The 13226-nt window shown below is 60.0% G+C and overlaps 2 protein-coding genes across 12 annotated transcripts in view; one reads left to right on the top strand and one right to left on the bottom strand.

Moving 5' to 3' along the window:
- The window catches only part of Nde1 (nudE neurodevelopment protein 1), a 42623-nt gene extending 31480 nt beyond the window's left edge, over positions 1-11143 (top strand). For 3 of the 6 annotated variants that reach the window (XR_005730916.2, XR_013427045.1, XR_005730917.2), the window contains exons 9-10: positions 5767-7890; positions 8897-11143. Coding sequence is in view for 1 of the 6 variants with exons in the window: in XM_078024312.1 (XP_077880438.1) it covers positions 2393-2525 (133 nt within the window). In the remaining 5 variants the exon portion in view is untranslated. Of the gene's footprint in view, positions 1-2392; positions 2558-2659; positions 4295-5766; positions 7891-7944; positions 8101-8896 lie in introns of those variants that run through there. The other 3 variants (XR_013427044.1, XM_078024312.1, XM_021725423.3) reach the window with 3 other exon arrangements.
- The window catches only part of Myh11 (myosin heavy chain 11), a 90303-nt gene that overhangs the window by 2320 nt on the left and 74757 nt on the right, over positions 1-13226 (bottom strand). For 4 of the 6 annotated variants that reach the window (XM_013357878.4, XM_021725421.3, XM_005323695.5 and 1 more), the window contains 14 exons: positions 12020-12164; positions 10680-10886; positions 9447-9551; positions 9210-9362; positions 8867-9115; positions 7554-7766; positions 7119-7331; positions 6740-6901; positions 6376-6504; positions 6018-6106; positions 5650-5773; positions 4756-4964; positions 3887-3995; positions 3638-3810 (listed from right to left, as the gene is read on the bottom strand). In XM_013357878.4, coding sequence (XP_013213332.1) covers positions 3638-3810; positions 3887-3995; positions 4756-4964; positions 5650-5773; positions 6018-6106; positions 6376-6504; positions 6740-6901; positions 7119-7331; positions 7554-7766; positions 8867-9115; positions 9210-9362; positions 9447-9551; positions 10680-10886; positions 12020-12164 — 2280 coding nt within the window. Of the gene's footprint in view, positions 1-749; positions 788-3637; positions 3811-3886; positions 3996-4755; positions 4965-5649; positions 5774-6017; positions 6107-6375; positions 6505-6739; positions 6902-7118; positions 7332-7553; positions 7767-8866; positions 9116-9209; positions 9363-9446; positions 9552-10679; positions 10887-12019; positions 12165-13226 lie in introns of all 6 variants that reach the window. The other 2 variants (XM_040278333.2, XM_021725422.3) reach the window with 1 other exon arrangement.

The raw sequence follows: 13226 nt of genomic DNA, 5'->3' as shown, positions 1-13226 counted from the left end.
AGAAAAGGGGGACACCAGCTGGGGCCTGCCTGGCCTCTCAGTGGGGCGAGAAGAGGACTTGGGCCCCTACTGTCCAACCTCAGTGTGGAGAAGTCAAAATCCCAGAGAAGCAGGGCCCCCGTGCTCCTCAGGTCTGGGCGTCCGTCCCCAGGGCCTTGAACTCGCGCCTGTGAGGCTTCTAGGGCTGGGTCCCACCCCGTGTGCCAAAGGTACAGGTGGCAGCCACATGAAGCCCTGCAGGACGTGGCAGCGAGCGCTGTGCCCTTCGTACATGTTTGTGAAAGCTGAATTGTGAGGGACAAGTCCGGGCCATGGTCACCAGGAACTGTGCTTTGTCACTCCTGCTGTGTGACCAATTCAAGCTACTTCCATTCTCCAGGGCCAGACCCGGAGCCTCACGTCCTGTTCACTTAGTGGGGTGTGGTCACTGTGCAAGGGTCAGCGCCCAGGTAAGAGGAACCCAAGCAACGTAAGCACAGTCTCTCAGAACCCCCTGGGACTCAGATGTGCCATGTCACTACCAAAGCACTGCTGGGGAGGAAGGAAAGCCACCCCGGAGGGGAGGTCCACTTGGCCTGAGGCCCTCGGGCTTCATAAGGGACACTAAGTTACCCGAACTTTCAGGTTTTGTAGGAATCCCACAGAAATTGGCCAGGACTTAAAAAAGGCAGGGGGTGTGTGTAGGGGGTGAGACACGGGCAGGAAGGACACAGCAGAACACACAGGGGCTGCAGCCAGAGGCTTGATACCTGGTGGTCACTGCGAGGCTTCCTGTGGGGGGGCCCCTCTGAAAAGAGAGAGAGAGTCCCCAGTGGTTAGCAGGAAGGAGCCAGGTTGAGAGGGTTACGGTCACTAAAGGCACGAGCTTCAACCTGCAGAGGCAGCTGGAGCTCTGGGACAGAGTGGACCTCAAGCACTAGCAGTGTTTTAAGTTGGAAAACTTCTGTCCTGCAGCGCTGTATTTGGGGACTGCCAGCGAATCTGTCACTGCACACCTATTCAGGCAGAAGGGAGGCTGTGCAGTTGGGGTCAGAGGTGGCCGGCACTGTGGCAATGTCAGTGTTGGGTCAGGCTACCGAGGGCTGGTGTGAAGATTTACCTGATGAAACATTGCTCTGAAATTCCTTGTTCGCCAAGGAGCTGGTGGGGCTTGCCACTGGCACAAAGGGACCTAGGGCCCGAGTATGTGTTTACTCCCCCTCCCCCGAGACTGGGCAGAGGTGGCCTATTGTGTGTGCAAACTGGCCGGTCCTACCCAAGAAGGGTTAGCGCCGGGGGTTCTGCCCAGGCTCAAAGAATCACTGAGCCCCCCAGAAAGGAGCAGAGACAAGCCAGGAGTGGCTGTGTGCCCCTGGCTCAGCCTAGCTTCTCCATGGCATAATCTGGGTGTCAGGGGGGACGTTGTGGGAGCACAGCTCTCCTCCACTGACCCCCTGGACCCTGCTTCCAAGCCCCTGCTCCACCCAGAAAGTTGGGTCTAGATTCTGTTCCATCTAACCGAGACCCACAAGCCCTCATCTTGCAGGGACTGGGGCCTCCTTGAAGCCTTGGCGCCCTGCCCCCGCCCCTTGTCTCATGTGTGGGTGCTCCTGGGCCTGCCCTGGACTAGCTGAACTGCAGGGAGAAGGGCGGCCCCCCGCACTGCTCAAGGCTGCTGCTCGTGTGTGTTACTCCTTGTAGCCAAGAGGCGGCCTTCAGGGTGACCACAACTGCTTCGACTTCACTGGGTTTAGCTTTGTGACCTGTTAGGATGGTGATGCTGGTTAGGAATACGGGGGTGGCCAGTTTTAGTTGCAAATAGGTGAATGTTTAAAATGGCTACTTTCAAACAGCAGTAATGCAGGTGGCAAGAGGCTCAGGTGAATGACAACGGGGCCTCAGAATAGAAGTTGGAGAGACACGCTTTAGGACTCAGTGACTGGAGGTTTCCTGGGTGCCCAATGCTGTCCTGGGGAGGAGCAGGTGAAACTCTGCTCATGGGCCTGCAGCCCAGGAGATGGACACAAGATGACCAAGGAGCTGGGAAAGCAGTGAGGCTGGGTAAGGACCAGGGAGGAGGCAGCCACTGCAAAGTCCCCAAGGCCGTGTGTGAAGGTGAGGGTCACCTACTGGCAGAGGTCACGGGGGTCAGTGGGATCAGACACTGTAAGGGGGGTAGTGGCTGAGGACAGCTGGGAGGGGTTCCAGCTTCATGTAGCCGGATCCCTGGGCTGCTGTGTTGGGAAGTCAGGATCAGTGGGAGCAGGAGGTCCCTGGGTGACTGCAGCGGGAGCCTGTGATCTAGACGAGGGGGACGGTGACTGTTCCGACAGGGCGGTGTAGGAGGTAGGGGAGAGGGGAACCACGACCCCACGGTGAGCAGTCTGAGTGAGGGGTGGGTTTCCCACTGCAGGGGCTGCGCAGGAACGGCCCTCAGGACAGCTGAGGGGGGAGTTCAAGGGGAACTGGATACAAAGTTATCAGCTGAAGATGGAAATTCCCAAGAGACAAGACCAGCTGCGATCACCGTGGGCAGCAAGAGATGAGAACCGAGATGGCCCAGGCCGCCTCGTGGCTGGCAAGTTCTGAGAGGGGGCAGGCAGGGGAGGGTGGGGCCTGGGAAGCCCACGAGAAAAAGCTCATCACTCCTCTTGCCCCCAATGCCTGCGCTGTCCCACAGGTGGGTGAGGGCTGGAGGCAGCCCTGGCCAGGCCCTGGGAAAGACGCAGGGCCACCAGGGAGTGTGTGTCCACAGGGAGTGTCGTGGTAACGGGTGGCAGAAGTGGGACTTGGTTTTCTCCGGCTGCTAACCAGAGGGAAGCTCTGCAGCAGGGCAAGGTGAGACGTCAGGGCACCTGAGCAAATGCGGGTCGAGTTTAAGGGGGCCTGGGCTGGCCTGGGCGGGGGCCGGGCAGTTAGGCCCAGAAGTGGAGGAAAGGTGGAGGGAATGAGCACAGGTGGGCAGAGGGGGAAGCTGGGGGTGGTCTCAGGGTCTTTCTGTTTTTAGTGAAACAGGAAGGCAGGCCATGGGTGGGGGTTGTGTGAGGGGGCAAGTGTGGGGGTCGGAGCACGCAGTGGGGACGGTGCTTTCCTTGGGCCCCTTTGCGCTGCAGCTGTGGAAAAGGCAGGAGGGCGGGTTGTGCGGGGGCTGTGAATGCGTGAAGACCCCAGGGCGACAGCTAGGCCCAGGTGGCCCTGACCCACAAGATGTCTTGTGGCCAAACCAGGAGGCTCGGGCGACTGGCAGGATGGGGAAGGTGCCGGAGCTGACCTGGGTGCTGAAAGCTCAGAGCACAAGTGGCGTGGGAGAGAGCCGGGTACCCTGAGCCAAGGCCTCTGAGTGGAGGTGGCCCTGAGGACAGGGGTGTGCAGAGGCTCTCACGGAGCATGACTGCACCCCAGCGCCCTCTGGAGACAGCTGGTTGCCATGGTGCGGGGAGGAGCCCAGCAGAGAAGGGTCCAGTGCAGAAAGTCAGCGCCGAGGCAGGACGCAGGTGCGGAGGAGGCCCAGGGAGGAGGCAGTTTCGGGAGCTGTGCCTCCTCTGGCCGTGGACGCAGGCTCTGAAGAAGATGGGCACTCCCACGGGCACCTGCTCTGCTCTGGGCAGCCTCAGTGCCTGGCCCTCGTGGGTGTCCTGTGGCCCTCAGGGCCTCTCACCTGAGCTTGCTCTTGAGCGCGGACACCTCACGGCCCATGGCCTCGTTGCTCTCTGTGGCCTCATCCAGCTCCCGCTGCAGCTTCCTGCGGTTGGCGTTCACGCGCTGGGACTCCTCCTCCGCCTCCTCCAGCTGCCTCTTGAGCTGCTTGACTCTGGCGTTTCCTTTCTCCGCCTGTCGGGGGCGAGGCGCAGGGTCAGGCCGCTCGGGGGGCCCAGGGGTCCTGGGACGGGGGCTGGCGCAAGGCTACCTGCTCTTTGTACTGCTCCGCCATCTTGCGCTCATCCTCCACCTGCAGCAGGACCTCCTTCAGCTTCTTGTCCTTCTGCTTCAGCGACTTGGCCACCGCCTGCTTCTCTCTGCACCGTGGGGAGGGAGCAGACTCAGGCAGTGTCCTGCGTGCAGCGTCACGCCCTCCGCGGGCACTTTGCCCTAGGCCCTGAAGCAGCACCTGATGACAGGACTGACTGGCCAAGGAGGGGGGGGAGCCAGCGCTCACCTGGAGTCACCTCCCTTGGAGGAGGTGGTGGCCAGGCAGGAGACTATGTGCATTTGTATGAGGGGACCAGGGCCTGATTGGATTAGCAGGTACCTGGGGTGAAGGCTAGAGGGCTGGGGTTCCTTTTGGGTGATGGAAACATTCTAGAACATGGACAGTGGCGCTGGGGGTGGTGGCTCACGCCTGTAATCCCAGCAATTTATCAAGACCCTGTCTCAAAAGAGGGCCGGGGATGTGGCTCAGTGGAGCACCCCTGGTGTCAAAGAGATGACCATCTTACACGTCTGCCGAGACAGAACCCCAGGAACTACGCACGGTAAACGGGTGGGTTGAAAGGTCAGAATCCTTGAAACCTGTTCGTCACAGAGGCGCTGTGACCATGTGCCTGAGTTGGCCCAGAGTTAGGAGAAGCTACATGGCTGATGACATCATCTCCCTGCATTAGCCAGGAAGGTGGCTAATGTCCCCAGGGCCATCGTGATCCTATGTGTGTGAAGTGCCTGCTCTGGGCCTGGTACAGGCACAGCACTTAGTGTTTCCATTCCATGCTCAGAGGCTACCTGACCGCCCCAGTGTCCCCCACTGGCCACAGCAGGTGAGCTGGGGTGGTCCCTTCATACCTGGCCTCCTGCTCCACCTGCTCCTCCAGCTGTGCGATCTTGGCCTCCAGTGAGGCGATGGTGGACTTGAACTTGGACTTGACTGCCCCCTCCATCTCCTGCAGCTTGCTGCGGAGCTCCTTGTTCTGCCGCTCCAGCTGCTGCCGCGCGCTCTCATTCTTCTGGGCCGCGCTGCGCTCCGTGGCCAGCTCGTTGTTGAGCTGCTCGGCCTGGGGGGTGATGGGGGGAAAGGCTCAGGAGGGAGGGTGTATGTTGAGATGCCCCCACACTGGGGCTCAGCTCTGGAGCCACCTCCAGACGCACTCCATTCCACCCGGGCTGAGTGACAGCCCTCCCTTCCGTCCTCTGGTCCTGTTTGGAGCACCAGCCCACAGGGGAGCCCAGCATGTTTTAAAGCAGATGCTAAGCCTTGGTTCCGCACAAGGACACCAGGGTCCTCGGCCAGGCTGCTCCCTCTAGTGGACAGGTGCTGGTCAACGAGGGAGACCCTACAGGCTGGTGCTGAGTGTCACGGGGACAGCAGGTGGGCGCTGGCAGGACCCGCTGGAGGAGGGACGATCCCTTGGTCCCTGTTCTCAGCTTGGCTCTCCCTGGGCAGCCACAGCAGGCCTGTGATGTGGCCCTGAACCTGGACAAGACTTGGACCTGGTTACAGCCGCGATCCAAGGCAAGGTGCTCTCTTGTGGGGGGCCTCAGCCTGGGGGTCCTCGCCCCGCTGCAGCACCCCTGTGCCCTGATGTGGCCTGAGCCCGGGGGCCTAACGTTGTCCTCCCTGGCTTCATGACACAGCTCGCCTGGCGGCGGGGGAGGGCCAGGCCAGCTCCTGCGAGCCTTCTGTACTGACTTTCCCTGCCTGGGGACTTGCGCCCTCAGCCTGAACCTGGCGTCACCTACCTGCTGGGTGGCCTTGCGGACCCGGTCGCTCATGGCCTCCATGTTGCCCTGCTCCTCCTCCAGCTCCTCCTCCAGCTGGGCGATCCGAGCTTCCAGGCGCCGCTTCTCGTCCTGCAGGGTGTTCCTGAGGGGAAACAGCCTCCGTGGGCCTGCACCCCTCCCGGCTTGTCCTCATGCTCGGAGGACGGCGAGGCTCAGAGGAGTAGGAGCCTCGTCCAGGAATGAGGGACCAGGCGGGCACAGAGTGAAAGGACTGGGCCGTGGAAAAGCTGAGGGAGCCCTTGACAGTGGGTCTGTCCCCTGGGAAGCTCAGGTGAGCGCTGTCGTCACCTCCTGAGAGCCATTCCCTCCTCCCCCCAGCCCCCTACCTGCCCGACACGCTGCTGGCCAGCTCCTCGGCCAGCTCTTCCTTCTCCAGGTCTGCCTGCTTGCGGGCCCTCTCGGCTGCTGCCAGATCCTGCAGGACAGCAGGGAGGAAAGGGGCTGTCTCCAGGACGCCCCCACTACACATCCCCTGTGCTCCCGTCCCCCAGCTCTCCCCAGTCTCCTGAAGTGCCACGTTCTCCCCCTGAGCTCAGGGAGGCCCCAGACAGCAGGAGCGAGAATTCCTCTTCCTGTGCTCTTGCTATGGGGGCCCATGCACGGGGAGGTGTGGGGCAAGGGAAGGAGGTCCCAGGGCACACAGGCCCGGGGTGGCCCTGCCTGCCATCCAGGAGGGGACGCTACCTCCTGGAGCTGCATGAGGTCGGCCTCTAAGCTCTTGGCCTTCTTCTCATTCTCTTTGGCTGTGGCAAAGATCTCGTCTCTGGAGGTGCGGGCGTCTTCCAGCTCTCTCTGGAAGTCCTTCATCTGAGCCTGGGTAAGCAACAGAAGCACAGGCCCAGAGGTCCTTACTCACCTCTCCAAGCCAGGCCCTTGGACCTAGCGCAGTTGGCCTCAGAGGGGTCCGTGGGGCATGGCCCTGCCCTCATCCTCAGGGCACTGTGCTGTCCCGAGGAGCCGAGCGCCTGGTGTGAGCTGAGCGGTGGCCAATACCTGTCAAGGGCCCCCTTCCCCCCCACCCGTGCCCTTCACTCTGCGTGTCACCCACCTGCAGTTTTCGAAGCTGCTTGATGGCTTCCTCCCGTCCCTTGATGGCCGAGTCGGCCTGCAGCTCCAGGTCCTTCAGGTCCCCTTCCAGCTTCTTCTTGGCGGCGGCTGCCAGGGCGCGCTGCTTCCGCTCGTCTTCCAGTTCCGTCTCGTATTCGTGAAGCTGAACGAGGAGGGAGCAGCGTGGTGAGGCTGTCCCTGCAGGATGCCACCTACCCACTTGGGGATGCCCTGTGCTCCCCCGTGCCGCAGCCCCTTCCCAGCACCACCACTGCCCAGGTTGCCAATGGGAAGACAGTGCCCGGAGGCCCGTCCAGGTGACGGCAGGGGCTCAACAGGCTGCCCACTCCCCGTCCTGCCCTCCCTGCGACGGGGCTCACCTGCCGCTGCAGCTGGCGCCGCTTCTCCTCGTTCTGCTCATCCCGGGCTTGGAGGTCCCGCTCGAACTGGCCCTTGAGCGCCTGCATGTTGACCTCCAGCCGCAGCTTGGCATCCTCTGTGGCCTGCAGCTCGTCCTCCAGCTCCTCCAGCTGCATCTTCATCTCCTCCATCTGGGTCTCCAGGGCGCGCTTGGACTTCTCCAGCTCATGGACCTGCCAGGCGACCCCCCCACTGCAGTGAGGCTACACCTCCGAAGAGCCCAGCGCCTCAGTCCAGAGTGTGTCCCTGGCCCCCCGCAGGATGCACGACCAGGGACCCAGATGCCCGCTGAGAGCTCGGCCCCAGCTCCCCACTCCATGCACCACCCCGAGGACCGCCTTCCAGTCCCAATGGCGGATCAACGTGGGGACAGGCGACAGCCACGAGCCACTTACATTCTTGCCTACGTCGTCCTTGGAGCTGACCAGGTCTTCCATCTCGGCTTTGAGCATTTTGTTGGTTCTCTCAAGCTCCTCTTTGGCTTCCAGGGCTTCCTCGAGGGCCCGGGCCAGAGACAAGGCCTTGGTTTCCTTCTCCCTGGCTTCTGCCTCGGCCCGGTCCCTCTCGTCGGCATATTTGGAAGAGATGTTCTTCTCCTCGGCTAACAACTGCAACACAAGAGAAGGCTCATGGGCGCCCGGTCCCCACCATGGTGTAGCTGGGGTGCAGCTTCAGTGAGCCCAGCTCTAAGCCAGGAGCCAGGTGGCCCACTGAATGTACCCAGCTGCGGGGGTGAGTCATTCAGGTTTCAGTGGAAGTCGTTCATAATGGACTTTCTACTTCTAGATCAGCTGCCCACGTGGGCAGAACATCCCAGCTACGGAGGCCAGGGTGACACTGAGGCCCGTTCATCTGCTGTTTGGGCATTACCATCTATAACACCCAAAGTCAGTGACCAGGACCTCCAGACAGCACAGTCAACACAATGACCCTGCACCATAGGTGATGGCCAACAGAAAAAGCAAGCTGATCCCTCCAGGTTCCCTGGGACAGGGAAGAATCGGGATGTTGCATAGAAGCCAAGCACCCCTCTGGCAGTTGGCCCCAGTGGTACAATCCCCAAATTTGTTTTTACGATAACTAACTCCCAGTCACCTGCAAACTGGGCTCTATGTAATAATTATAGGTAACATCGTAAAAGTTGGTGTTCAGAGGTTTGGCTCACAGGTGGGTGCCTTTATGAGAACTTTGTAAACTTCAGATTTGTACGTTGCCTTATTGGTACACTGTACTTCAAAAGAAGCAAAGTTACTTTTTAAAATGAACTCTAATATATAATCACTGTGCTGTTGAGGGAGGCGTATACAGATGTCTAATTTGCTTTGAGATGTGCCCAAAGATGATGGATAGATATGATTCATCCTTCTAAGTATGTAGTAAAACCTTAGGAGTTGAACGAGTGCGCGCAGCGTGCGTGGGGACACGTGAGCGCTGCATGGCTGTACAGTGTTCTGTACAGGTATTCGCTGCGCCAATCTTGCCACTTGGTGGTGTGTGAAATTTCCCATGATGCAGTTGGTGGGACAGGTGGTACCGGAGTATAAATGGGATCCTCACTGGGTGCCCCACAAATGGCCCTCATGGTACTGGTACCCTTATGTGTCATGGTCACCCCCGGTGAGGTGAGAGAGCCTTTTGTGCCTTCTAGAAGTGAGGATGGGATGGAGGTCCCCAGCGTCCAAGACCGAGTGTGGGGACCCGCCCCTACCTGATCAAACTTCTTCTGCTTCTTTTCCAGGTTGGACACCAGCTGCCGCTGGTTGTCCAAGTCCACCACCAGGTCGTCCAGCTCCTGCTGAAGCCGGCTCCGGGTCTTCTCCAGTTTGTCGTGAGCGGCCGCCTTCTCCTCGTACTGCTGGGTGAGGCCCTCGAGCTCCTTCTGGAGCCGCCTCTTCCCCTCCTCCATGGCTTCCACGGTGCTGGCGAAGTCCTGGAGCTTCTTCTTGGAGTCGGAAAGCTGAAACGGCAGCGCCCGGCCGGGGTGAGAGGAGAGCGGCCCTGGGGAGCGGGGCCACGCCAGGCTCGGCCAGGGAGGAGCCCCGGGCGCCCACCTGGATGTTCAGGGTGGAGATGTGGCGCTCCAGGTTCTGCTTGGCCTCCATCTCCTCGTCCAGCTGGTCTTGGAGGCTGTCCCTCTCACCCTCCAGCTGGCGCAGCTTGGTGGACACACTGAGCTTCTGCCGGGTCTCCTCCTGCAGCAGCTCCTACGGAAAGCACGCACGGAGGTCCCAGGACCCACCCAGGAGGGCCACACCCCTGTCCCCCGGACGATGCAGCGGGGCACTCACCTGGGTGTCCTGGAGCTGCGACCCCAGGGATGCCACGTCCTTGGCTAGCTTGATGGCCTTGCCCTCTGCCTCATTGAGCATGCTGGTGACACTCTCCACCTCATTCTGCGGTGGCAGGAGACTGGTTAGTGGGGCTCTAGAACACCATGTCACGCACCCTCACAGGATGCGACCGACTCATGGCGTCCACTGAGAAAACATCTGCAGGGTCTGGGTGACTGTCTCTAAGTCCCTGTCCCTAGACTGTGGTTCTAGAGTCTGTTGGACTCTAACCTCCCGACTGGGCCCTGGTCCCCTGCCCAAGTTGGCAAGGGTGAAGCAGGCCCCAAGGTCCAGGGCTGAGAGGTGCTCCCTAGAGCGGGGGAGGAGACTGTGGAGGACACGTGACCGTCCCCACCCTCTCCTTCTGTTAGCTCTTTTAGCTACAACCAAAGACACCCTAAAGGTGAAGGGCCTGCTGTCCCTGAGCAGGGCCTCTGGAGGTGTGCGCCTGCCTCTTCCCGTTTACAGCGAGGCTGTGACTGACCTTGACGCTAATCTTCCAGGACCTCGCTCGTATTAGGATATCAAGAGCCCTGCTCTCAAATGCAGGTGGGGAAAGAAACCCGTGCTGCCCTGGCCCAGGCCTTAGTACATTAAATATCCATCTAGTTTCTGGCCGGTCATGAAAAATGGAAATTCGGGCTCAGTGTGTCTTCAAAGCTAATTAAAACCCAAGACGGGCCGAGCCATTTGTCAGCTTCGTGCCCTTCAATGGCTTCCCATCGCTTGGAATAACAACATCCATTGAATGTCCCTGCAGGCCCTGTGTCATCCAGCCACAGCCTCCTTCTCTGTACTGTGCCTCTCCTCTGCTTCTCCACTTACCACAGGGCCTTTGTGCATGCCGTCCCTCTGCCTAGCAGACTTCTACGGGTCATTTCACAGTCTCCTGAGGGAGGCCTGGCCCAGCCTTCTTGCCACTTACTCCATTGCGTGCCTCCCCTTCCAGCTCCATCTGTGTGATCGCTGGTGTCCTCCCACCCCACCAGGCTGGAGCGTACTGGGCAGGGACAGTGTCTGTCATCTTCCTTGATCTCGAGTCTCGGGATCAAGCACCGTGCTTGGCCCAGAGCAGATGCCAATGCACGCCCATCGGCTGAGCTGAGCAGGGAGCTGTCCCTCCCAGGGGCAGTGTCACTGGAGGGACCGTGGTGGCTGGCCAGGCCTGCCTTGGCCTGCGGCGCCGCTCACCTGCAGCTTGTGGGCCTTGTCGTTGAGCTCGGCCCGCGCCCGCTCGCCGTCGCTGCACTTGGACTGCAGCTCCTGCACCTGCCCCTCCAGCTTCTTCTTCCTGTGCTCCAGCTCCTGCTTCGCCTGGCCCAGCACCCGCAGCTCGCCGGCCAGGTCCGCGTTCTCCTTCTCCAGCGTCTGCTTGCTCTTGTCCAGGTTGGCCTTGGCCTGCGGGGGCCGGGAGGTGAGAGGCCGCCTCCTCCCCGCTCCCCAGGAGGGCCCCGGACCGTGCCATCACGGAGCATGGGGCAAGGGGAGCGCAGAGTCACCAGGGAGGCTGGGGGATGCTGTGTCCTAAGCCGTGGAGCTGGCCCACGGGGGTCCCACAGCCACCTCCAACCTGCAGTCACGTCCACTGCCCCATTCAGGACTTCCAAAAGGGAGGAGTTACCAAGGTTTAAATAAATTTTATATGAAAGTCTGGATTTCCAGCTCCTGTTTTGAAGACCTAAACCAGCGCTGCTCACACAGCCCACCGCTTTGTCAAATGGGTGCAGAGGGTCTTGCCTTCCTCCAAAAACCAGCCCTAACCCCAGGCTTATCAGGAGTGGGCCTTAGTGAAGGGTCTGCAGGTGACTGGGGTGTGGCCCTGAAGGGAACTATGGACTCTGACCCCCTCTTTGCTCTTTCGCTTCCTGACCACGAGCTGAGGGTTTCGCCCCTGCCCTGGGGCCCCGTGGTGAGCTGCCTCACCCCAGCAGTAGACCAACAGACCCGTGGACTGCAGCCTCCAACACACTGAGCCAAACAAACCTTTTCTCTTTGTAAGTTGGCCACCTGGGTATTTGTTATAGTAACGGACACTGACCCACCTCATAGGGTGGTTGTAAAGGTGAAAGGACAACATGCGGGAGGCACTTCGTAAATGCGAGGCGCCGCAGCTATCGTTAGAATCTCATCACTCGTTATTTGTCTTCACGTAGACGCCAACACATACAGATGGAGTGTCCCTTATCCAAAATGCTTGGGCCCAGAAGTGTAGGATTTCTGATTGTGGAATGTTTGCATTTGGATAGATGGGGCCTGAGCCCACACACGGAACCCATCTATGTTTCGTGTACCCTTTATCCACATGACCCCGGGGGAATTTCAGACAGTGTCCTCAGTGAGCCTGTGTTTGGTGTCACCCATCCCATGAGCCCGGGCATGGAATCTTCCACCTGTGGCCTCACGTTGACTCCCAGAACGTTTGGGTTTGGGGCGTTTCAGACTTGAAGGTTTTGGACGCGGGACACTCAGACCCGTCATGGTTTGAGGCTGCGACCCTGCGGGCCCGGGTGGCGCGGAGCCTGGCGACGTACCCTCTTGAACTGCTCCAGCTGCTCCGTGAGCTCCTCCACCGCCTGCGTGTGCTTCTGCCTCATCTCCTGGACCTGGGCCTCGTGGGAGCGGGCCTCCTCGTCCAGGGCCTTCTTCAGCACCGTCACCTCCTGCTCCCGCTTGGCCCTTGGCAGGAAGAACACAGTAGGTGGCAACGGGGAGGAGGCGGGCTTCCCTCCAGCAGGGGACGAGCTCTGCAGCACCCGGAGCTGGAGTCCCGTTGCCACCCTTCATTGCTGTGTGCCCTCGAGTGCTTCACCTAATGTCTCTGAACCTGGAATTTCCTCAGCTGCCCAAATGGGGAGCACATTACCTGCCCAGAACCTCCCTCAAGGCTGAAAGACCAACTGCCAAATAATATTGAAAGAGTATCTGGGAACTGCCACGTTGCCACGAGTGTTAATGCCAGCTCTTACTTATTAAGCACTTAACGTATGCTCAGGGCCTGGCATATATTAAGTGCTCAATAGAGAGGGTAGGGGCAGTGTGTGTGTGTGGGGATCGGGGAGTGAACCCAGGGTGCTCTACTACCGAGATCCATCCCAGCCCTTTTCACTTTTTTTGTTTTGAGACGGGGTCTCGCCCAGTTGCCCAGGCCGTCTTGATTTTGCGATCCTCTTGGCTCAGGCTCCCAGGTCACTGGGATTACAGGTGTGTACCCCCCCACACCTGGCTCAGTTTTTAATACACATCATCTGGTCCTCCAAGCAGCCCTAAGAAGCAGGTGTGTTATATGCATCTCACAGGTGAAAAAACTAAGAGTGAGCCGCTGGCCCGTGGTGTCACAGCACGGTGTGACAGAATCTGAAGCTGGCCTGGCCTTGAGCCTGCATTTTCACCAAAAGCACTGGGCTTTTCCATCTGTTGCCTGGTGACAAGGCCACAGGACATCGTGCTGGCCTCTCAGGGCAGGCGAGCAGTGCAGCACAAAGCCCGGAGCGCGGGCAGTGGGCCTCAGGTGTTCAATGTTGGCACCGCCCTGCCCACGGGTTGCCCAGGAAGCAGGCGTGTGCATGTTGAATGAATAAACGCCCGAGCCGCACCGAGCGGCGCCCGGGGCAACCCTCGCGGAGCACCGTTAACCGTGATGGGACTCGGCGTGCGTGCGTGACCACTTTTCTGTAGTTTTGAAATCGTCTCTAATTGAGAGTCATTCTTTGTGGATGGGAAATAAGACCAGACCCCATC

The sequence above is a fragment of the Ictidomys tridecemlineatus genome, chromosome 10 (assembly GCF_052094955.1).
Source record: "Ictidomys tridecemlineatus isolate mIctTri1 chromosome 10, mIctTri1.hap1, whole genome shotgun sequence".
NCBI classification, from domain to species: Eukaryota; Metazoa; Chordata; class Mammalia; order Rodentia; family Sciuridae; genus Ictidomys; species Ictidomys tridecemlineatus.
Note: the sequence above shows the minus strand (reverse complement) of the source record. Positions and strands in the feature narration are given on the sequence as shown.